This window comes from Nyctereutes procyonoides, unplaced genomic scaffold (genome assembly GCF_905146905.1).
Source record: "Nyctereutes procyonoides isolate TBG_1078 unplaced genomic scaffold, NYPRO_anot_genome, whole genome shotgun sequence".
In the NCBI taxonomy this organism is placed as follows: Eukaryota; Metazoa; Chordata; class Mammalia; order Carnivora; family Canidae; genus Nyctereutes; species Nyctereutes procyonoides.
The window spans coordinates 39,707,458-39,733,784 of NW_026575120.1; the positions used below are offsets into that span (position 1 = coordinate 39,707,458).

The 26,327-nt window shown below is 42.1% G+C and overlaps 1 protein-coding gene across 1 annotated transcript in view; it reads left to right on the forward strand.

The window, feature by feature from the left end:
* CNTNAP2 (contactin associated protein 2) overlaps positions 1–26,327 on the forward strand; it is a 1,382,004-nt gene that overhangs the window by 1,164,300 nt on the left and 191,377 nt on the right. The window contains exon 18 of the mRNA XM_055334793.1: positions 11,315–11,551. Coding sequence (XP_055190768.1) covers positions 11,315–11,551 — 237 coding nt within the window. The remainder of the gene's footprint in view (positions 1–11,314; positions 11,552–26,327) is intronic.

Sequence of the window (26,327 nt, forward strand, 5' to 3'; positions counted from 1 at the left end):
ATAAATAAATAAAAATTTAAAACAGAAAATCGGTGATACGATAGTAATGCAAGTGCTATAAATAACAAGACCTAGCATCAGGTCTAATAACTATCTTGAGGTGCCTGGGTGGCTCAGTGGTTGAGCATCCGCCTTGGGCTCACGTCGTGATCCCGGGGTCCTGGGATCAAGTCCCATATCGGGCTCCCTGCATGGAGCCTGCTTCTCCCTCTGCCTATGTCTCTGCCTCTCTATGTGTGTCTCTCATGAGTAAATAAATAAAATATTTAAAATAATAATAATAACTACATTATTTTCAACTTCATCCTGACCATGATTTGAAATGATATTTCAAAAAAATCTGTAACTCTAATGTAATAGGAATACCTCTATGATTTTGTATCAGCAGCAATGACACAGATACTGGTAATCCTGCTGCAGTTCTCCCTACAGTCCTAATTGAAGAAAATGCTAACTTTCATTTAGAGGCTAGTGAAAATATTGACATTCGACATGAAGGTGCTTCCATCCCATTCCCCAGCCTCCAGACTCCAGTAGATGAACCCCTGGGGTTTGGGGCCTCGGGTTAAGAACCAAAGCTGTAGGTATAGCTGTGGCTTTTTTTTCTTATCTACTCTGTTCAGTACTTTAGGAGCCTCTTCATTCTGAAGTCTAACATTCATTCTAGAATATTCTGAGTCATTATTTCTTCAAACCAGTCCTTCCTCCGAGTTACTCTCTTCTTATGAAGTTGTTATTATGCAAATGGCAACTCTTCTACCCTCCATAGTTCTTATCTCTTCCTTCATTCTTTTAATCTGTAGCCTCTGGAAAGGGTTCATTGACCCAATATTTCAACCCCCCTAAAATGTTCTTCTGCTCTACCTGGTCTGTTCTTCAACCCCTCCTCAGAAATCTTTCTTTCAACAGCTACACTTTTGTAATTCTCAACATCTTTGACCAATTCTTCATGCTAGTTTGTCATCACCCCATGTCTCCAATATCACGGGGGGAATCAGTATGCTAATCTTGCTGCTGTCTCATGTCAGGCATCTCATGTCTCATGTCTCATGTCATGTTTAAGACGTCGATGATGTCAGGTCCTGTGTGCCTGCTCCCCACAGCTCTGCCCCTCCTGGTACAGGAGTCCTTCCTTTATCACGTTGGGTCTCTTCAGAGGCCTTGTCACTCTTCCATGCAAGCTCCTGTCCATTCCCTTGAGATTACAGAATGCATTGTCCTGTGTCGTCCGCCTTGGATGAGAAGCTAGGACTCAGGCCCTGAGCTGTGCTCCTCATAGAGAATTGGAGTGAGGAGAAAACCCTCCTCTTGGAACATGGAACCGCTGGACTCCATTCGCCTCAACCCCCTCCTATTCCCACCTCCACATGTGTTTCATGCCCCCACACACACCTTAAAAATGCCTCCCTCCCACCTAGACAGGGACAGCCAGCTTCTGCGGTAATCGAGTCTTAAGCCAGTGGTGTAGCTTTACCTGCTAACTTAGTTCTCTCTGTACCCGTTCCCTTGAGGCTACACCAAAAGGTCTGCCTCAAAATAATCAGATCAAATAGCCTTTCACTGTTTTCCTGTTTTCCTTGACCTCCTGGTATTACTTAACATTCATAACTATGCCCTCCTTGGGTGCCTGGCCTCCAAATGCACCATATTCTGTCCTTGGCCTCACTGCGAGCTCCTCTCTTCCCCTCCTTCTCCATCCCCAAGATCCTCTTCTTTTTCCTCCACCCTGGTGCCTTGGGAAGCAAATACATCCTGCGAGGCTGGTGATTAGAGCCATGCTGATCCCTCCCGGATCCATGAATCCAGCCTTGACCTGGGACTAGCATCGGCAAAGGCTTGCTTGAGTCTGCAGTCTGAGAGTGGCAGAACGAGGTGACAGGTGGCAGCAGCACTGGGGGTTCTTGACTCTGGATGGAAGAGACGGGATCCGGTTGTTATATAAAAAAGACTTGAGGACAGATAATGAAGACCAAGAGAGAGGTGAATCAGCCCAGGTCAGGTTCCTGGAACCTCGTGTGTGTGTGTGTGTGTGTGTGTGTCTGTGAGAAAAAATATAGGATATGTTAAAATAAACAGAAAGAAAATGTTTATTTTGCTCGAAAGATGAGTAGTATTCGCCAGAGGGACGATAATAAGAAAAATAACATACAGATATTTGTAAAAGAAATAGTTTGACAGAGTTCTCAGCTGATGGATTTTAATTCTGAGTTTGCGTTGAAATCTGCTAAGTGACTATTAATGCTTTAACGTTTGGAACTGGCTCGGATGCGGTGGTTTATCACTGTCTTCTCTCTGCGGCCCCACTTTTGTAAGGGACTTGGAACCGTGAGACTCACCATGAAGAGCCACCCTCGGAATGAGCATGGTCTCACCTAGGTGTCAGGGATGATCAACCAGCCACCATGGGGATGACCCACCATCCAGGGCTAAAACCCATGAGTGCTTTGATTTGAAAGTTGCAGTGAAGCTTTTGTACCAAGAAAAATATCCTCTCGATAATGCCATCAAAGAAGCGCCCCCCTGTCTGTTGACCTGGAGATCAGTTTGGGCATCCGTATTCCTGGCTCTGAACAGCCATCCTTGTGGCTTCAGGGACAGGATTATGCCAAGTGGGGAATGACTTATCTTAGACATTAATCATTCTGTTAGCATTTTCCATTTTAAGCACAGCAATGCCTAGGAACACATCATATGTAGGAGAAGAGTCTCAATGATGCAAGCCCAAAGATCAAGATGGCAGCCAACGTGAGAGTGCAGGCTTCATAGCCAGCGAGCCTGGGAGGGAACTATGGCCAGTGGCCACTTACTAGCAGTGTGACACTGGGTAAATCGACTCTCTTGGTCTGTTTCTTCACCTGTGAAGTGAGGATAATAATAATAATTATCTCTGAGAGTTACAACATGTAAGGTTTGGGACAACACCTGGTACAGCTAGTATCCAATTAATACCAGCTTTTGAAATAGCTAGTAATTTACTATGCTTGCCCTGCCACCATGGCCTGCAGAATGACTCCAGACCTCCTGCCATCATCCCCGTCACAGAGCAATTCACATAAATGTGACACATATGAGTGTTCTGTGCCATCAGAAACCCAGTATTCCCTCAGCCCTATTTTGAAGTCTCCTTCTAGTTTAAATAGTTTGGATTCACAGATGCTGTATGTCCTTTGCTCTGAGGACATAAGAAAATCCATGCAGTGATAATGAACCTTAAAAAAAAATCTATTCCATTGAATGAAGTTATGAATGAGCACTCATGAGCATTATCTGAGAAGGCAATTCTCCAAACCCCAGATCTCTGAGCATGTAAGAGCTTTTTCATATACGCCCTCTAATATCTAGCTGACATAGGCATCCCTGATCAATACTTGTCAATCATTCAGCTGCGTTGAATAATGTGATCCAACATCCTTTAACTCCCTCCACTACTGAAAAATCTTCACCATCCTGAGGTTCTCAGCCAAATAATGGGATTTTATTTTACGTAACTCTACTGCACTGCAGGGTTGGGTTTTTTTTTTTTTTTAATGGATTCAAGTTGACAGTAATAGAACAGGAGATACAGCAGGTACAGCCTCTACAACTAGGAGGCCCAGCCCACCCAGGCAGGTACCTGTACAGGCCAGGAATGGCTGCTCTGGAGAAGATCCAAGGTCTGGGTGGGTCACCTGGACACAGACGAGTCACAATTCTCTCTCTCGCCAGTCTTTAATACCATCAGAGGTTCCGAGACTTCCTGCCAGCTCACAGCTCCCCACATCTGGATGCGGTCCCACATAGCAGACGAAAGAGAGAAAACAGCCAGCCTAATCCCATGCCTTCCAAGACAATGGCGCAGTTAAAAGGGCATTTTCTCAGGCAGGCCTGGCCCAGACCAGGCTTGATGTCAACCCTTCACTCACTGTATAAGCCTGCTCAGGCTGCCACAACAAAATTCCACAGACCGGCAGGGGTGAGGGGTGGCTTAAAGAACAGAAAGCTGGGATCCCTGGGTGGCGGGATTAAATTAAATTAAAAAAAAAACAAAAAAACCAGAAAGCTACTTCTCACAGTTCTGGAAGCCAGAAGTCCCAGATCAAGAGGCCAGAACTGGATTCTCCTGAGGCCTCTCTCCTCACCTTGTAGACCGCTCATGTGGTCATTTTTCTGTGTGCACACATCCCCGGTGTCTTTTCCTCTTCTTACGAAGACCAGTCAGATTACATTAGAGCCCACCCTTATGACCTGCCTATTAGAGATATATAATAAATGGGTTTATGATACTAATTAAGCCCAGCTACAAGTTATTTGGCTAAGAAGAGGGATTTAAACTATCTTACCTCAACATTTATTTTTATTTAATTATTTAAATTTTTTTTCCTTAAGATTTCATTTATTCAGTCATGAGAGACATAGATAGAGAGACAGAGACTAGGCAGAGGGAGAAACAGACTCGCTGCAAGGAGCCTGATGTGGGACTTGATCCCAGAACTCCAGGATCACACCCTTAGCCAGAGGCAGACGCTCAGCTGCTGAGCCACCCAGGCATCCCTTAACTTAATAATTTAACTAACCTCATTTAACCTCAGTTACCTCTTTAAGGGCCTTATCTCCAAATACAGGCACACGGGGGTTGGTCTTCAACACAGGAATTTGGGGGTAACACAACGCATTCAAGAACACCCAAGGGATCCCTGGGTGGCACAGCGGTTTAGCGCCTGCCTTTGGCCCAAGGCGCGATCCTGGAGACCCGGGATCGAATCCCACGTCGGGCTCCCGGTGCATGGAGCCTGCTTCTCCCTCTGCCTGTGTCTCTGCCTCTCTCTCTCTCTCGTGTGTGACTATCATAAAAAAATGTAAAAAGAACACTCAAGATGCCTCTGGTACATGAGTACACTCATCTTAGCCATAGTTAATTTATTCCAAGTCTGTACTTCTGTAGGATTTTGTTTATAATAAATAATAGTAATAATGACAGCTACCATTAACTTAGCATTACCGCAAAGAGATGTATTATCACCATCATTAATATGACCCTGCAAGGTGCACGTTGTTATGCTAATTTCACACACAAGGAGACTGAGGCCCAAGAGGAGCTGGGAAGGTCTCATAGGCAGTAAGTGGCAAAGTCAATATACAAAAGTAGATCTTTGTGACCACCGCTCATGCCTTCCTCATCCCTGTTTGCTGCCTCTCACCTGTCACCGTGTGCCTAGCACCATAGTGAACTGTTAGTATATTTGCATTAACCTGTGGGCAAGAAGTAGGTCTCCTCTGCCTTTTTAGCCCTGCCTTTCCAGCATTTTCCACACATGTATTGGTCAGTGGCTTTGCATTTCTAAGCACCCTGCAGCAACTCCCCATCTTACTCCTGCTTCCTCCCACCTGCCCTTCCCCATCTGCTTCCCCCACCTGCAGGCCGGACCCACTTGCCTCTATCCTGAAACCCTCTTCCCAGAGATATGCTCTTAGATACTCTTTCTATCTCAGTGGGACCTATCCTATGACGGCCCCCACACTGCTCCCACTCCTGATCCCACTTAACTCCGGCAGATTTCTTGTTATCATGGTGGACATTACCTACAACCCATGATGGACTTCGCTTGCTTATTTTGTTTATTATTATTTTTTCCCTTCCTCTCTGCAAGAATATAAGCTCTACAAGGTTGAAGGCTCTCTGAAGACCTTCTAAACATCTAGACAAGGTCTGGCTCATAATAGACATGAAGTAAATAATTACTGAAAGGACACATTAGATTTCACATGCGTAAGCTTTGGTGTGAATCCTCTCTGTGGTGAACAAGTGGCCAGTCTCTCTGGGCAAAGGTGCTACCGAATTCCACTTAGCTCCTTGGAAAACAACTAAGCTCTGAGTTTGAGGACACCGTATGTTTTAGGGTTCGTCTTGATCATTATTTTCATCTGTTTTGCTTAATTTAATACCGGATTCTTTTGCCCCAATCTTCTGTGCATTTGGTGATTGTATTATTCATGATAGGTAGATACAGCCTTTCCATAATTAATCTTTAATTGCAATACTTGAATAGCATTTCACAGGAAAAATGATTTACAAATTAAACCCACATCTCACCTTGGATAATTACCACAGATCTGACTAATGTGCATGAAGCCCTTGCATGGCAGGGGGCTCTCTCCAATGACAATGTGTTGATTTTTTAATTAACAAAGGTTAAGTAGCATTTTTGCTTGCAGACCTACAATTTAAACTTATGACATTTGTCACCAAGAAAGATTTCTATAGAGCACATAAGTTGAACTCAAGTAATCATCGCTGGTTCTAGTGCATTAACATCTTTTGCATAGCATATAATGACCATTTTCAGAACAAAAGATCTTTCTTCATATCGACGAAATCAGTAAAAGTACTTTCCAGCTCACTGACCCATTTAATAAATCAGAGGCCATCTAAGTAAGAAAAGGGCATAATTTCTTTAGTTTTCTTTTACAGAGAGAGACATGAAATTCCATTTACCTGCTTTATCAATTAAGAAAAAAGTGCAAAACTTTATTTAATGAATGCAACAAATAAAAATTAGACCACAGTCATATTCTATGGTCAATTAACAAAAGGAGGGCGGGAGCTGAGTGGAAGGTCAGGCAACAGTGTGAGAAGTAAATTTGGAGAAATTGAAAGTAATTTACTGAAATAGAGAGATGGAGACACATACGTACAGGGAGAGAGGTTGTACGTCATGAACCAGACTAATTTAGAGCTGGAAGAAACTGGAGACAAAATCTAGTTCAAATCCTCTTTATATGGGTGGGAAAACATGATGCTGAGGGAGATGAAGTGACTTGAGGGAAGCCACACAACTAACCTGGAACAGCCAGCAGTGCTGAGAGAGAGAGAGAGAGAGAGAGAGAGATGAAAGAGAGAGATACAGACCTGGAGGTAGGAAGAAAGGCTGAGAGGTGTAGAGCTTCAGAAAGACCGAGAGCAGAAAGAATCAAAGACAGGCAGAAAAATCCACCCCCTTCTAACCCCTTGTGGAATGAGGCCTATATACATAAATAATGAAGTCCATACATATATCTGTTTGCCTTAATGATGCGATAAAAATATGATCTAACCTCGATTGATTTGCTCTGTCAATTGGACCTTTTTAAATCTTCTATTTTTGTTGCCTTATTAACATTTACTTAGTCTTTTAAAAATCTCTCCTTCAAACTCTTAACTATTAGTGAGACCCATTAAGTAGAAGTTATTTTTAAAATGAAATAAATTCCAGGGGCGACTGGGTGGCTGAGTTGGTAAAGCAGCTGCCTTCAACTCAAGTCATGATCTCGGGTTCCTGGGATCCAGCCGAGCTGGGGGGCGGGGTGGTCCCTGCTCAGCAGGGGACCTGCTTCTCCCTCTCCCTCTGCCCCTCCTCTCCACTGGTGCACGTGCTCTCTCTCTCACACAAATAAAATATGTTTTTTTAATTTATTTTTTATTGGTGTTCAATTTGCCAACATATAGAATAACACCCTGTGCTCATCCCATCAAGTGCCCCCTTCAGTACCCGTCACCCAGTCACCCCCACCCCTCACCCACCTCCCTTTCTACCATCCCTTGTTCGTTTCCCAGAGTTAGGAGTCTCTCATGTTCTGTCTCCCTTTCTGATATTTCCCACTCATTTTTTCTTCTTTCCCCTTTATTCCATTTCACTATTTTTTATATTCCCCAAATGAATGAGACATATAAGGTTTGTCCTTTTCCGATTGACTTATTTCACTCAGCATCATACCCTCCAGGTCCATCCACGTTGAAGCAAATGGTGGGTATTTGTCCTTTCTAATGGCTGAGGAATATTCCATTGTATACAGAGACCACATCTTCTTTATCCATTCATCTTTCGATGGACACCGAGGCTCCTTCCACAGTTTGGCTATTGTGGACATTGCTGCTAGAAACATCGGGTGCAGGTGTCCCGGCGTTTCACTGCATCTGTATCCTTGGGGTAAATCCCCAGCAGTGCAATTGCTGGGTCGTAGGGCAGGTCTATTTTTAACTCTTTGAGGAACCTCCACACAGTTTTCCAGAGTGGCGGCCCCAGTTCACGTTCCCACCAACAGTGCAGGAGGGTTCCCCTTTCTCCACATCCTCTCCGACATTTGTGGTTTCCTGCCTTGTTGATTTTCCCCATTCTCACCGGTGTGAGGTGGGATCTCATTGTGGTTTGGATTTGTATCTTTAAAAAAAAATACATTCCAGATAAAAATTATAATGTTAAGAAAAGTGAAATCATAAAAGTGCTAGAAGAAAATACAGTTGAATGATGATATTATTTGGATTAGGTTTATTATATTACTTTTAGATTGGACTTTACAAGCTTAATATCAAAGTCACAAATCATGCAAGTAAGAAACATGGATGTGTCTACATAAACATTCATAGAGAAAAAGAAACACCACGTGTAAGTTGAAGACACAGACTGGAAGGATATAGTTGCCAAATTTTTATAATGAAGACTTAAAGACCAAAATATTGTTATCTGTCAATAAGAACTAAATCCTCTCCTATTCCCCCCAAAAAGCAAAGGGCATGAAGAAACAAAAACTAAGAATGGAAAAAACATAAAAATTATTCAGCTCACAGTGTTTGAAGCAATGCAAATTAAAACAAAAAAAACTCTTTTTTTTTCTCTCTAGCCTATAAATTCAAAAGAATTCTGGCTATTTGAATTGGTATGAGGAAGGTGGGAATCTCATACCCTACCAGGGAAATGCAAGTTGACAAAATCTTAAAAGAAAATGTATTTCAAATGCTTTTAAAATGTATATGCCTTTGTATCGGCAATTGCACTTCTAAGAATTAATTCTAAGGAAATACTGAAGTGGCAAAGTTTTTTTTTTTTGTTTTGTTTTGTTTTGTTTTTTTACAAGGATATTTATTATATTAGAATCCTGGGTAAAATGAAAGCCGGAGTAAGTTAAAAGCCCAATGGTAGTGGAATGGGAAATTAGTGATAGATCATTCACAGAACAGGATGCTTTGCAGATGTTAACCAAGATGCTCTAGCTGTACATTTATTGCTGGGAAAATGTTTTATGATATAGTGAGTGCAAAAAGCAAATTTCAAAACAATGTGTATGTCGTGATCCCATTTCTCCTTTTGTTTTATTTTTTTACACATATGTGTGTTCATAGATAAAAGTAGAAAAGGCTGTTTGCTGAAAGTAAAGCTAGCTATATCTGCATAGCATTGAAGATTCCCTTTTTCATTTTGCTTATCAGTGTGTTTATGGTTTCCATGATGAAAAACGATTGCATTTGTAATAGGGAAAAGGAGCAAGTGGGAGATATCTAAAAAACAATGATTTTAAAATTTCAGAGTATTTTAATAGGATATAATTGTCTTAATTGACTAGTGACAAAAATGTAAAAGGCTGAGGGTTTATTGAACAAAGGGCCTTTGGAAAGCCCTTACTGAAGAGCAAAAGCCATACTCACTAACACGATAGACACCAAATTGAAATTTTAACACACACAGAGTGGACTAATGGGTTGAAATCCTTCCAAATCATAGCACAGGCCCAAATTCTCATCAGCAAAGAAGTGTATGAAGCTGAGCTGAGGATCAGATCGCAGAATGGGAAATCCTTCATTGTGGTTGTTTTTAATAGCTGCTCCTGCCATCTACTATCCCATAGCTTTGACCCAAAAGGGCATTGGACTCCCTTCAATTAATCTTCTATGCAATTATTTTGTTTGATAATAAATAACAATCCCCGGAGAATCATCGTTCAAAACCTGTGTACTGCTCAACGAGAGAATGCAAGGCTTGGGTTTATAAAGATAGCCATTTCGTGGCTGAGGATTTACACACATAAGCAAATGAATCCATCTCTGCAACTAAAGCCTCTGATCCACTAGCCCTGTCTGATGAGTCTGCTCGATTCTGTGCTTTTTCTCAACGTACTCGAACAAGTGATGAAAATCAATCCCCAGCTACCAGTCTCACCCAAACACTGACAATCCTATTGACCACTCCGTCTTTAAAGACATCCAAACCTGTGTCTCAGAAACACGTACATTGATGGGGCCCCTGACCCTGAAGTCCTTCTGTATTAAATGGTCAACCCAGGGTAGAGTTTGACACCCTACACTTGAAAATAAGAGCTAACGCAACTTTGCCACTTTGGAGCTATGACTCTTTGAGTAAACCTCTGAGCTTCCCTGAGCCTCAGCCTCCTCATCTGTACAATGGGGGTAATTATGAGGACGCCTGCCTCGCCAGGCCATTGTGAGAATCGGGTGATAACATTTAGGGAAGGAGCTCAGTGGAGTACCTACTACATAGCATGCCAAATGCATTTAAAAAAATAATAACTTGTATTAACAGCATTTTTCCTAGATCCCCAGTAGATATTTCTTTCAGTAATTCAAACGACTACACATTTTATTTTAATTTCCAGAAAAGTTTGTTAATCTAACATACAACATGTGTACAAACTTGAGTTCCTCCTTCTCTACCAGCTGCTTTAAAAAAAAATCGTAGCCAAGGTTATTACAGACAGAATTAAATTCACTTGTGATATAATGCTCCAATGACTCTTTCTTGTGAGATTTATTAGGAATATTTTAATAATCTTCATGTTCATGAACCTCTGCCTAACTCTGTAACTTCAAAAATCACAGTGAACTTGCTCTTTGTCCTGTATGTCTTGCCATGGCATTTAGACAAAAAGCAATGACATCTAACCTGACCTGGTAATCAATGTGGTGTGGCTGACTCTTGTGTAAAATTATCAATTCCGACTTCTGACCACCCTGGACAAGAAGCCTGGGAACCTTTCCTATGAACTTCAAAGTGAGGTATTTCCTAAGACAAGAATCAGGACATGCAGTCACATTTCAAATGGGTTTATGCCTTCCAACTAATTAACTTGTTAACTATGCTAATATATTCATATTTCTCTGCCTTTTTTATATTTCTTTCCATAGATAATGCTATGGAAGTGAATGCCATGGGATTAAAGAACAAACATACAAACAAACAAAAAAACCCTAGAGACTTCTATAAACTTCTTTAGGAAGCCAGATTAGACTTCCAAAACAGTATATATAATTTTTGTGGATCTCCAAACATTTTATTTCTGTAGCAAACGTATGGCTTCTCCCAAGACAGCCTCCCTTAGTTAGACATTATGGCCAAAGGGGAGAAAGCTTGGAGCTTCTCTATCAGGCAGGGCCACCTCCAAAGCGACAGGGCTGACTGCCCTTAGTGGCCCCCTCACCTGCCACCAGCGGTCTGGGGGGTGATGGATGAGCACAGGGGCTACAGCAGAGGTCCCTCCGTCTGAGTTCCGTGCCTTCTGTCATTTGCAGGTGGTGCTGGGGGCCAGCAGGGCTTCCTGGGCTGCATCCGCTCCCTGCGGATGAACGGGGTGACACTGGACCTGGAGGAAAGAGCCAAGGTCACATCCGGCTTCAAGTCCGGGTGCTCGGGCCACTGCACCAGCTACGGCGCCAACTGTGAGAACGGCGGCAGGTGTCTAGAGAAGTACCACGGCTACTCCTGTGACTGCTCCCACACGGCCTACGACGGCACGTTTTGCAACAAGGGTAAGAAAGAGCCCATTTCTATGGTGTTCTTGTACCTCCTTTGAAGCCTCAGTCATCCACATCGGGATTTTTGTTGTTGTTGTTGTTGTTGTGCACGCTGCACTCTATTCTGAGAGTAGGGTATTCGGGATTCTTCTCCCACCTTATGGAGGAAGTCTCCTAAATCATCCCCTGATCTCTGTCATTCACTTAAGATGAGAGATGCTCCACATGTGTGTGTGTGGAGTCTCACTCAAATGCCAGATGACTGTGCGCTGCTAGAACCTTCCAAAGAACATAGCTGCATCACACCCTCATGGTCCATGGCAGAGCTCAGCGAGGTCAGGGGCAGGTCAGGGGCTCGCAGGTTGACCGATGGGTTCCTGCAGTGGATGATGAGTCAGGGCAGCCCGCAGTCTGGATGCCCCCCCATCCCCCGCCAGCCCCTGGCTGCTGAGAGATGTGGTTCCAGCCAGACTCACAAGGAAACCTGTCCAGCCAGTTGTTGTCACTATCATTATTATTATTATTATCCTTACGCAGGATGCCTCTGTGAGTGGTTCTCAGCCTCAGCCAAACTGCAGGAAGAGTGAGATAACACATCAGTCGGCTTAGAGCACCTGTTATTAGTGCATTATTTCAGGCTCGAATGGGTCCTTTAATCCCTAATAAATTCTGCGAAGCCAATCAGCAGGCTACGGGAGCCCAATGCATATGCATGTTGTCTTTCAAAATACACCTTGTGATCCCGCATGACTTGAAGAAATGCACTCAACTGGTGTGTGGCTTCATTTCCCACATGTAAACAAGAGGGATGGAGCGTGGCCGAGCGGTACCTTCCCTAAGCTACCACCCAAATGCACATAAATCACTCTTCTCCTTCCAAATGAATGTATAGTATTTGGGTAAAGATTCCTGTAAATGGTTGGTGTATCTCTTAATAACAAGCTTTACATAAGTAGCCTATTCATACCCTCGTGAATACATGGAGGGTGGTTTATGCTGGCATTATTCACACAAGATGCCACACAGAAGGAGGAATTGTTCCGTAGCATTCTCTGTACATCCAGGCTACTGTCTGGTGGTGCTGCAATATGAGCATACAAATGAGGTCAGGCAGATTTTGAAGAATGAGCACGAGACAACAACAGAGGTGGAAAGGAATACCATTGCTGAATAATACCGTACCACATTAACAGTGCTGTTACAGGGCATTTTTCTGCTCGGAACAACGTGGTTCCATGATTTTCCTGTGGCACACAATGGGATGGGTTTGCAGGACACATTAATTTTGCACTTGTAGAAATGACAGCCCTGCAATTACCACTCATTGTACTTGATGCTAATTTAATGCAGTCATCCCATCGCCAAAGTGATGTCTGAACCCGATCGAGTAAGTCCTAATGCCTGAGAGATTCCACTACGTAAGTACTAATCTAAAGAAAATCATGATCCTCTGATTTTTGGAGAGTTAAGTTAACCATACTGGCTCGTACAAAACTTTTGCATGTTAGTAGGCAATATTCCACAAATAGAAAGGCAGGGGTACACACGCTTCAGCCTAGCCAATGTGAGAGATAGAGTTAAATGAAGCTTGTGTGTTTCCCTTGACGTTATTTCAAAAGTCACCTAAATATTCTCTTAATATCTGTTTCCAGTGACGCGTTTACATTTGACTCAACCCGTGGCTTTACCAAAACTAAAATTAAAAACTGCAGTACATATTTGGAAAGTATTCAATGGGCATCCTTTGGAGTCAACACAAGTCGCCTCTTGACTTGGGGAGAATGATGGTAGTTCTGGTTGAAAGGAATCCTGAAGCTTGGGATCCCTGGGTGGCGCAGCGGTTTGGCGCCTGCCTTTGGCCCAGGGCGCGATCCTGGAGACCCGGGATTGAATCCCACGTCAGGCTCCCGGTGCATGGAGCCTGCTTCTCCCTCTGTCTATGTCTCTGCCTCTCTCTCTCTCTGTATGACTATCATAAATAAATAAAAAAAAAAAAGAAAGGAATCCTGAAGCTATCTAGGAAAGCTTCATCTGCAAGCTCTTTCGTGGGCCAGGGGTCTGCCCTGGGAGGCCTCCAGCCAGGTGCCCCCTCTGTTTTGGGTTTCCTCTCCCAGGGAGACTTGAACTTCACAGGAGCTCCTGTGACAATAGCCTCCTAGTGGGGCTGCAGCCCAAAAATCCAACTTCTAAAAAGAGTGGCCACAGTCATCTGCCAAAGAAGTTCATGAAAATCCTTCATGGGTTGTCCTTTGATAGTCCAGGTCTGTGCATGTGGATGTGGAAAGTGTTCACGGCATTTAACTAAGTGAATAAACAGGTCCTGCTATACCATGAGCACCCTGATTACATGTTCACACAAAATCAGACACACGCGCGCACACATGCATACACATATGAGGTCAGCAAACCATGAGAAAAATGCAACTAACTATTGACTGCCATTATTTTTAGGGGAAGTTTAAAACCCCAGTATTTACTTTCATTTCTCTTTTGCATATTTTCTTCTCTTTATACAATTACGCATTACCTCTAACTTCCTCATTTGTTCCTCTTTTGGGGAAGAACAGTCCTAAGAGGCAGAGTTCTTAACCCTGGCATTCAAGGATCAACTGTTTCTGCTTAGAAAACACATAGTTATGAACCAGAGATCGTATGCCACCTGACTGTACTATCTGGAATGGAGTGGCATCTCGGGTGAAAATTGCATAAAATTAAATTAGCCTCGAAAAATCCATCTCTCTGCATTTAACAGAGCCTAATTTTTCATCCTTCCTGTGGGCACTAGAGGAGGGATTGCCTCGTTGGGGCCAAGTTGTATGAAAATAAAAACCTTGAGATGTTTACGTCGCAGTCAGCCACATGCAAGATGCACACTAGGACAGGCAAGGACCAGGGGTAGCCCAAGGTGGCAGATCAACCCAGGGTCTCCCCAGATATTAGGTGGTCAGAGGGGTGATGGCAAATGGCTCACACTATTTAAATTCTCTGTTTCTCTCTTTCCCTCTCCCCTTTGTCTCTCTGTCCCCACCACCTCCATCTCCATCTGTCTCCCCCACGTCCTAGGAGCACACTCTGTCACAACATCCATCTCTGTCTCTATCCATCCACACTCCTTATCTACTTTCCCTATTTCTCTCTCTCGAATGAATATATGGTTGCATTTGTAAATCAAATTACCATGTGCTGCCACTTCATTAAGCTCAGGAGGACAGGGTTGGACTCAAGCAGTTTCCACCTGATGAGTCTCTTTTGCTTCATAGAGGATGCACTTTTACTCACCATCCCCTGCCAGCAAATCTACATGTGCGAGAAACATCTTTCTGCCTTCCTCTAGCCTCTCATCGAGGAAGCTGCCGTAGACTTTCTTTAAATGAATCTATAGAAGTTTGATCACCAGCTCAGGCATTAGCTCTCCCAGGGCTCCCTGCACATTGATAGGCATGCTGGTTGGGGGAGTTCATGTTTTGCAAGGAACACAAGGGGCAGCTGGGAAACCTATGGCCAGACCATAGATCCAGTCATGTCCTCTGTCCAGAGAAGCCCACGGTGGCCCATCTTCTCACAGAGTCCACCACCCAGTAGTGATTAACTCAACTGATACAGCTCCATCACACAGCAGAATTCCCTGGCAGTCCATTGGCTGAGGCTGTGGAAGCCTCTAGAAACACAGCACCACCCTGGTCTACATGGAAGGCTCAGCCATGGGTCTGGTGTGTCATTCCCAGGATTAGTGGAGACCTACACTGGGGACCTACACTGGGGACCCATTTCTTCTTAGCTGGACAAACCCCAAAACACTGGAAAATGTTACAACTATCCACCTCATTTTTATTTCTAAGCAGAAATAAGCAACATAATCAGAAGCAAACTCTCTCTGTAACTTCTCTCTGTTTTTAAGCAAGAGGCAAAATTAAGACCTCTGGTGGCTACAACAGTTTGTGTGTTTGATTTTTGTAATTAAATGCCAACATGGTTAAATAAGTATCCGCCTCCCCCAAATTCATGTCCACCCAGAACCTTAGAATGTGATCTTGTTTAGAAACATAGTCTTTGCAGATGTAATTAAGGCGAGGTCATACTGGATTAGAATGGCCCCTAAATCCAATGACAGTGTCCTTCCAAGACAAGGCCAGGACGCAGATAGACACAGTCACACACCAGGAGAAGGCTGCATGAAGCTGGAGACAGAGACTGAAGTGGTGCCACCATAAGCCAAGGAATGCTTGGGCCACCAGAACTTGGAAAAGGCCAAGCGGGACCCTCCTCTAGGGCTTTCAGAAGAAGTGTAGCCCTGATAACACTTTAGTTTTCAACATCCACCCCAAAACTGTAAGAGAATACATTTTTGTTGCCTTAAGCCACTCAATCTGTGGTACGTTCTAAAGGTGGACACCGGAAATGAATGCAAGTGCTAGTAAAAATCTTCAGTGCTTCTTAATTCCTGCATGGTAACAGTGAAGACTGCTGACATGTGGCGAGGACTTATCATGTGCCCGACAATGTGCTAAGCTCTGTAATTGTGTTAACGTCACCTACTGTCCTACTGTCATGACAACCCTATGGGCTGCGTAACTATTATTATCATCCCCATTTTACAGAGAAGGAAACAGACATTAAATGTGTGTGGCAACTTGGCCGGTGCTCACATACCAGTCAGTAGGAGGCCTGGGATTTGTATGCAGGCAGATTGATGGAAAACTCATGGTCTTCACCACTGGGTAGTACTGCTCCTCGCCAAGGCTTGGTCCTTCATGTAGACTGATACAAAACTGAAAACAGAACCCCTTGCCTTAAAGCCCTTTAGTTACTCCAATTCAGTAAAATAGCAGAATTTTATTGGATGCAGAATTAATCAGAAAAAATTTTTCAGGATACAAAATCTGAACAAAGACTTTCCCACTCCTTACGCGGAGGGGTGGGAACATCTAGGTGTGTTCTGTATTTATGTATTGATTCATTTCTTTAACAAACATTCAGCGAATACGTAATGTGCCTGAAAGTCTTGAATGTGTAGTTGGAGTCCGACTGTGTTGAAGTTTTCAAAACATTCCAGTGGCTTATTGCTACAAAATCAGGGAAATCTACAGTATATGAAAGGAGTGGATGTGAATTAGCTGTCACCCAGGCTGCTGCAAACACTTCTTCATTATGATCCCTTCACTGCACTGAGTTTACCAGGAACTTATCATCACAAAGCACAAAAATATCCCCTAATTCACTCATCTGCACTTTTTTTCCTATAAAAGTGTTCATGTTCATCTGCCAAACCAAAATTACATTTGAAAAAATACGTATCTTTAAATAGTCGGAGGCCGTTTTCTGAATTTAGGGCGTTCTGTTTGCTTCTCGAACATCCATTGTGTTTGTTGCTCAGATAAAGGCCAAAAGAGAGGGAGCAAGGTCCCAGAACTGTGCAGAGCACCTGAGTGGTAGACACATGGCACCACCATCATTAAAGTTGCTCGAGGACACAGGGCCTCACCATGGGCCAGGGAAGTCTCCTACTCTCTGACGAGTCTCTTGACACTGACGAACAGTTTACGATCTGTATTATTAATGTGGTAGAAGAATCTGGTCATGGCCAACTCAATCTCTACACAGAAAATGGATGATAGACTTGGGTTCAAGTGTGTGGGTTTGAATCCAGCTTCCTCACTTGCAGGTTCTGTAACCTTGAGCAAATTGTTTAACTCCACTTGGCCTCATCTTCAGAATTATGTAATACTCACTTTTTTATAAATATTTACTTATTTGAGAGACAGAGATCATGCGCAATCAAGATAGGGGTAGGGGAAAGAGAGAGAATCTCAAGCAGACTCCCCACTGAGCATGGAGCCTGATACGGGGCTCAATTTCATGACTCTGAGATGATGACCTGAGCCGAAATCAAGTCAAGATGCTTATCCGACTGAGCCACCCAGGCACTCCCAAAATACCCGCTTCTTAATTCCATCATGAGAATCACATGGAGTGGTAGGAGTGAAATTCCACAAAGAGAGTCTGGCACACCAGTCCAATGGCAGGTGTCACTGTTCATCATCAGCACTGCTTCCTTTTTTGTTGATGTTTTTGTTTTTTACTTTGAGTCGTGTCATTCTTTAATCCTTCCCTGAAAGCTTCAAATGTCAGAAGCCTAACTGGCATCATTTCTGTTACCTCCGAGTCCTGGGTTGTGGCTTTGTTACATCAGGAACAATGGTAGTGTCATAAAATGTCAGTTCTACTTGATTATGGTCACAGAAGTAGTATTCTGAAGGTGAAAATGTAGTGCCCAATGTCGAAATCCTAATGGACTAGAATGCAGAGATTCTGGAAGGTGAAATTGGAGGCAACCATCTCTGCATCCCAGGGCTCATGCCTGGTTGTGCAGTTCCTGATGCAAATCACCCACCCCTCCCAAGAGCCAATGTGGGTCACCTTACTGATGGCTGCGTCTCTTCACAATACAAAGCCCTTCTGGTACCAGGAGAGCACAACAAGTCCAAGGCACAAGTCCAGGGCAGATCTCTAGAAGAGAGAAGATTTCCATTGTGCCTCCTCCAGGACAGTTTCTTCGAGGGTGGGAGGAGGTGGCTTTGCCCAAAGTGCTGTGAAGGTAGCACAAATCCTGCATCTCCCTGACTCCAGGTGTGGCACAGGGAGCTGAGTAAATCCATGGCTTGTCTTTTTAGAGAAGATTGGAAGATATGGGGTAGGAGGTGGGGGGGGACTCATTAATAAAAAATACTATAAACAAGTGGAGGAGAAAAAGAAGAGAAATATTGGAATTATGAACCCTGTCGTCTCATCCGTGTGTGGAACCAGGGTAAGCTGTTGGGAACAAGGACCATGTTTTCTGAGGCCTACCCACCCAGTCTTACTCCCAGCCTGAGGAGAGTTTCAAACCAGCAGAGAGAGATGACTTTTATAGGCTTCTTTCTCATTTCCAGTTTGAATAGGAGGCTTTGTAGGTTTGGATGAAGGCCCAAAGGAACAAGAATAGAATTCTTTTTCCTTTTCCTCTTAATGTGTTATTCAAGAAAGGAAACTATCCCTTCTCTGTATTTATGTTTCTTAAAACGTCAAACCTTAAGAGGCAACTTAAGAATACCATGGAAACATATGAAGATTATCTACTTAAATGTTTTAAGAAAAAAAAGAAGAAGAAAAAGGTAAAAAAAAAATGCTTATGGACAAAACCTTAGAAATACTTAGGGATCAAAGAAAATACTTTAGACTTGATTCCAAAAGACCAGAGCTAGAGAGATAGCTGACACATCATTACAGAATTTCATGGTGGTAAAAGAACATTCCCCCTGGCCTGAGTTTCTTTGTGGGGTCCCAGGTATAAAGAAAAACCTGGTCAATTAAGTCCTCCTGAGGAAAGGATTTAAAAATTCAGTGGGGGGCAGCTGGGTGGCTCAGTGGTTTAGCGCCACCTTCAGCCCAGGGCTATCCTGAAGACCTGGGATCGAATCCCACGTCGGGCTCCCTGCATGGAGCCTGCTTCTCCCTCTGCCTGTGTCTCTGCCTCTCTCTCTGCATCTCTCTGTGTCTCTCATGGATAAATAAATAAAATCTTTTAAACAATAACAAAAATTAAAATTCAGTGGGTAAAGCAAGCCCCTTCTAAAACACTAAACATTATAGAGAACACAGTTTTTAGGTTTTTTTTTTTCTTTTAATTCCAGTGTAGTTGACATACAGTATTATATTAGTTTCAGGTGTACAATATAGTGACTCAACAGTTCTATATGTACCTCAGTGCTCATCATGGCAAGTATACTCTTAATGCCCTCCACTCGCTCCCCCCCCGCCCCCCCCCAGCAACCCCCTGTTGTTCTCTAGAGTTAAGAGTCTATTTTTTGGTTTATTTTTTTTCTTTTGTTTGTTTTGTTTCTTAAACTTCACATATGAGTGAAGACATATGGTATTTGTCTTTCTCTGACAGTCTTACTTCACTTAGCATAATACTCTCTAGCTCCACACATGTTGTTGCAAATGGCAAGATTTCATTCTTTTTTATGGATAAATAATAGTCCAGTGTGGGGGGGGGGGGGGTGTGGGGGGGTGTACACAGAGATATCTGTATATAAGGATGTATATATCCTTTTGAATCAGTATTTTCGTATTCTTTGGGTAAATATCCAGTAGTGCAATTACTGGGTCATTAAGGTAGTTCCATTTTCAGTTTGTTGTTTCTTGAGTTGTTGATCTTAGCCATTCTGACAGGTGCAAGGTTATATCTCACTGTGGTTTTGATTTGCATTTCCCCGATGATCTCACACCATGCGCAAAAATAAATTCGAAATGGATTAAGGACCTAAAGGTCCTGAAACCATAAAAATCCTCTAAGAGAACGCAGGCAGTCATTTCTCTAACATCATCCATACATTTTTGTAGATCTGTCTCCTGAGGCAAGGGAAATAAAAGCAAAAATAAACTATTGAGACTACATCAAAATAAAAAGCTTCTGGACGGCAGATCAACAATCAACAAAAGTAAACAACCTACAGAATGGGAGCAGATATTTGCAAATGACATGTCCAATACAGGGTTAGTGCCTAAAATACTTTTAAAAACTTCTACAACTCACCATCAAAAAAACAAATAACCCAATTTAAAAGTGGGTAGAAGACATGAACAGACATTTCTCGATAGAAGACACACAGACTGTGTGATACCCAACAGACTCATGAGAACACAGTTTTTGGACTTGGCTTTAGGTATTGAATGAATAACATTTTTTCAGATTTGTGCCATTTTCTAATGCCCTGGGACCTTTTTGGATATAACTGATTTTTCCGTGTGTGTTGTCAAACGCTTTTATTCTCCATTCTTCAGTAGTAACCAGAACTCTAAATAATGTGAAGTTTACAAAACTATCACTTCCTACGTATTAGCTCCAGGATTTCAGCTGAAATGCTGTACATTTCTTTCATGAACCTCAGAGGAACCAATCTAATAGTTTGTTTACGGGGTTTTGCTTCTAAATCACTCATGTTTTTGGCTCTCCTACAAGCAGGTCCATTCACCAACACCCACATTTTCCTTGAGCACTTCACATCTGCAGGGCATAAAAATCTGTTCCTGACAGGCAGTTTCTCCACTCCACAACCTTTTTGTGTGTTCATCATTTCCAACGGGCAGCTCTGGCCTTAGCAATTGAGCTCATTCTAGGCATCCTTTGGCTGGTGGAAATTTACTCTCTTAAATGATCAAGCCCATAGTGGGGGGTGTTGAGCTAACCTGTTAAATGCTTTTAATTGACCCATCTTCTCCATCAGCCTGGTTTTGACCTCATTCACATATCTATACCTCTATCAATTGTACTTGATTATAGTCATGGTTGATTTAGGTAAATGGATATTTTACTGTTTTTCCTCCCATTGAGACCAAAAACTCAGGAAATGGACACTACTAGGGCCATCTGAGCTCTCTGCGGCATCCCTTGCTTGACATCTTAAATGTATTATCTGAACTTGGCCTGACAGTATTTTCTAGCTGACTCTTTCAAGTGATGACCTCACTAAATATAAGGTGGCTTCTAAACTTCCATAAGGCAAAGATTCTCAATAGATTGATTTATTGGTACTAAAATGTTACTTATCTATGTGCTGTATGACTGAGGTAGTGTGAAGTAGCTTGATCATTAATAATTTCTTCACGTGCACTGAGCATAAGTTTAGTGCAATATAGAAACACTTACTGCAAGCCTGCTAGCTATGTGGGAAGCAGGGGGCTGATGGAGATGAATGAGACCAGGCTTGGAATGAAGTAGAAGTGAAAGACCCAACTAAAATACACAGGGAAAGTGGAACAGAAAGTGCTCAATAAAACCTACAAGTGGAACCAACCCATTCTGAAGGTTTTAATGGTAAAGCCACTTTGCAAGTCCCATCGACATGGCTGATAGAGTGGAGGCCACACCTAATTCTGGGAGCAGGAGCTTGATTAGGGAAGAAGACTCTTTAAAAGATATTTGTCATGAATGACTCCCCAGTCTAAGGATTTAAGAAGCCCCATGAACCTCAACCATGACAAAAAAATAAAAGCCACTTAAAGATATATTATTAAAACCTAAAGAATTCTAAAACATTTAAAAGAGAATTTTAAAAACATTCCATTTAAAATTTTTGGTCTCTGAAATAATATGGCTGACATTTATAAGAAATGTTAATTTCCTATTAATGTTACAAAATGTGATTGGACAAAATATTTTAGGATTCAGGTCATTTTAACTCTTTCCATTTAGGCCCCACCAGCCAATAACATTTTGTGAGGTTTTGCTTTCTTTAGTTTTTAATTTAGTTATCAATTTAATAATTTATCTTTAAGTGGCTTTTATTTTTGTCATGCTTGAGGTTCATTTAATTAGTATCAATAGGGAACTGTAAAAATGAGCTAAACAGCTTAAGAAAAAGATATACAGATGGCAAATAAAGTATATGAAAAGATACTCCACATCATATACATCGGGGAAATCCATATTGAAACGAGATACCTCTGGACATTTAGTAGAATGGCCAAAAATCCAGAACACTGACAACACCAAATGCTGGTGAGGATGTGAAGCAACAGGAATTCTCATTCATTGCTGGTAGGAATGCAAAGTAGTGCAGTCGCTTTAGAAGACAGTTTGGTGGTTTCTTAGAAAACTAAACATTTTTACCATAAGATCCACCAATCATGCTCCCAGGTATTTACCCAAAGGAACTGAAAACTTGATGTTCACACAAAAACCTGCCCATGGATATTTATAGCACCTTTATTCATAATTGCCAAAACCTGGAAGCAACCAAGATATCCTCCAGTAGGTAAATGAACAAATAAACTGGTACATCCAGACAGTGGAATATGATCCAGCATTAAAAAGAAATGAGTTACCAAGTTATGAAAAGACACAGAAGAAACTTAAAGGCCTATTCCAAAGTGGAAAAAAATACAATCTGAAAAGGCTGCTTACGGTATGACTCCAGTTTCGTGACGTTTTAGAAAAGACAAAACTATGGAGACAGTAAAAAGATCAGTGGTTGCCAGGGGTTGTGTGTGTGTGTGGGAGGGGGGGTGGGTAATGAATAAGCAAAGCACAGAGGGTTTTTAGGGCAGTGAAAATACCCTGCATGATGCTGTGATAATGGACACATGTCATTATGCATTTGCCCAAACCCATAGAATGTACAACACCAAGCGTGAACCCAAAGTCAACTGTAGATTTTGGGTGACGATGATGTCTTGGTGTGAGTTCATTGATTGTAATTAATGTACCACTCTGGTGGGGGATGTTAATAGTGGGGAAGGCTATATATAAGTAGGTAGGCAGGTGGTATATGGGAATTTTGATACCTTTTTCTCAACATTGCTGTGAACCTAAAACTCTTCTTCAAAAAAAAAAAAAGGCTTTAAAAAGAGAATAGGATGTTTTTTCCATTTTTCAATATCATGTTCTCATGCTCTCAGATTTTTCTCTCACCCCCACTTGCCGAGAGTGATATATGTGTCTAATGAATGGTAAACCCCTTTTCTGTATTTCTACTTTAAATAGACCCCTTTAAAGAGATCACTGTAGGGTTCCCTGGGTGGCTCAGCCGTTTAGCGCCTGCCTTCAGCCCAGGGCATGATCCTGGAGTCCCAGGATTGAGTCCCGCATCAGGTTCCCTGCATGGAGCCTGCTTCTCCCTCTGCCTGTGTCTCTGCCTCTCTCTCTCTCTCTCTCTCTCTCTCTCTCTCTCTGCCTCATGAATAAATAAATAAAATCTTTTAAAAATAAATAAATGAAGAGACCACTGTCAAAGACGGATCAGGAGGATGATGTGTAAATAATATTCTATCCCTGTTCTTTTGTTAAAAGGGGTTTTCTAAGATCTCTGTTAACTTCAACTCTCTCACATTTTATTTTAAATATTCTAATGTTCAGATTTGACTAATGCAAGCTTGCTTCCTTTTGACTTGTGCAAAGGACTCACCATTTTCTTCATCCACGGCAAATTTTACTTCCTGTGTTACTCCCCAAGTAAGAAGGTCAAGTGTAGCTTATGGTAGGATCCCCATGCAGGGCCCTTTGTGAATCACTCTCTGTGACCCTCATGGCACCAAAATATTCTTTCAAATCTCTGTTCCATTAACCTTATTCACACCACCAACACTTTTCTAAGCTAATTTTGTTTTTGTTTTTGTTTTTAAAGGAATCTATACTTTTTTTTTTTTTTTTTTTTTTTTTTACTTTTTCCTGGTTAAAGAGGGGGAAACTAACATTACTTAGGACAGTGGAGCAAGAGTACTTTGAAATCCAGTTTCAACATTATTGGAAACAAATTGGACTCTCGGTACCACTCTCTTGGCATTTAATTCTTGTAAATTGCATTAATTATATAAAATATATTATTCACAGGACTGTGAGGCTCAGATGAACTGGTGTATGTAAAAGTACTTTGGAAATCACGGATATTATAAAAATGTAAATTATTAGTAAGGTTATTAATCACTACGTGAGAGACCCCGGTGTTGAGGGTCTCTTTGGCAAAAGGCCTGGAAGGTGTAATGGGTTGTCATTCAAAGGCCACCAGGAACCCCTGCATTGGGACATTGGTGGTGTCACAGGATTGAGGGCAGAGAGCCACACCTTCCACCTGTTTACATTACTGCCTGCCCATGGCTCTGCACGACAGTGACACACATTATCTGGGAAGTGCAGAGATGACAAAGCTCAACAGACTTGAGGCCTCAGAGTTGGGCTCTTCCTTGGCCTGCATTCGCTGTCCAGCACCGGGGTCCTGGTTAAATTCCTGTCTGTTCCACGGGATTGTCATGAATCATTTGACCTAGAACATCATCAAAGCAGCGAGCACACTTGAGATTGAATAAGAATGGATCCTGAAGCCTCCTCTTGGGGTTATTATTGAGGTCTTTGGAGAAGAGTATTGGTTCCTTGAATCCTTACAGGATTTCAAAAAAAATTAAAAGCGACCTCTGTATTCTAGAAACCCCCTCTAAAGTTTTCCAGTGATTAACAACTCTCTCTGCCCCTCTGCCCCTTTATTAAGAATGACAACTCCAGTTCAGATGATGAGTCCAGGTACTTCTCATGTTTAATCAAATGTAACCTAAATATTTGCACAAATTCATTACCAGCCACTTCCTTGCTTTCAGGGTCAGAGATTAGAGAGATTATAAGTAAAATGCTTTCTAAAACTTTCTCATTGAAGTAATCTAGTTTAAATCCCTTTTAAATGGGTCTATGTTAGCCTGTTGACTTTTATAATTCCCTATAATGGAATCTTGTTAATTCAGTTAAAAATAAGTTAAGCCATGTGATTCAACCTAAAACAGTAGGACCCAGTTATAACTCAAACACATCGATAGTCCCCCTTCTCCCACTAAATAAGCAAAAATGTTATAATTCTGTGACTTTGTACAGTGTCCTACTGAATCATAAGCCACATGTGGTTATTGTAGCTCTCTATACCATCTTTAAAAATATCGAGGACTATTTCAAAAAGTTTTGAAATAAGTTTCTATTCTCTAGCGCCATCATGAATTTGTCATTATTCAGACTTTAAGCTTTTGCCCTAACATTCAAATGTCACTGGGTTACTCACTTCAACACTTTCTTCAATTACTCACAAATTGTTAAGAGTTGGTGAAGCTCTTTTTGGCATAAAACCAAAGTATCTCGTGGTTGGAGGGGATATTACGTTCTATTCAACTGACATTTATTGGACACCTCGTTTTATGCCAGGCACTAAATTTAGTATGTTCCCATATTTCATCTTCTTTAATCATCACAGCAATTTTAAGATGTAGGTGTTAGTACTCCTATTTTTAAAAATGAAAGAGCTAAGGCTTCCAGAGATTAAGTTTATTATCTACAGTCACATGGCCAGTAAATGACAGACTGGGATTGGAAGTGGAGCACCCTGACTCCATATACACCAATGTAGTATCTTCCTTATAACACCCGTGGGACGGGAGCCAAGCTGTGCTTGACAGGACTCAGGACCACTTGATCAGCTCACTCAGCATATGGGATCTCTGACAACAGGAGATTTCCCTCATCCTGTACCATTGTCTCAACTAAGCATGGGAAGCATCTCTATGAAGACACAGTGGATGTCAGACTCGGGGTTCAAATCCCTATGACTTTATGAATTCTGGAACATTCGTGCACCTTCAGAATTCCCAACTCCAAGGAGAAAGCAAAAGCACCTAACCCAAAGCTTGATCGGAAGAGGTACTTAGCAGTGATAAATTCTATACCCTCTCTTTCCTTTCCTAAAGCCTTAATGATATGCTCGGGGGCCAAGGGTGACACATGATACTGGCCCATTTTCTAGTTACTATTCTCCCAACACCCCAGAGAGCCTTAAAATAATCACAACTCTAAGTAATACGAAGTCTACAAAACAATACTCTTTAGCTCTTCTCACATATTAGCTCCACGATTCAGCTGAAATTCCATACACTTCTCTTCTTCCGTGAACCTCACAAGAACCAGTCTAACAAATTGGCTTTTAAATGTCTTTTGCTTTTAAATGCCTCACATTTTCGGCTCCCCTGCCAGCGTGTCTGTTCACCAACATCCCCACTGCCCTTGACTATTTCATCGTGTCTACAGGGCATACTTCCCTTAGTAGATGTCCTGTGTAAGCGGCAAGCTAGTGGGTTCCATGGAGAGTAGTGACTACATCCTGCCCAATCTGTCTCTTTCTGTCATACCAACCTGATAGCTGAGCAAAAGGCCGAAGGCCCAAAAATTCTGAATAATTTTTCCTCCTTTCTTTGCCTCATTTCCCAGGGCCTTTTCTGCGTCGTT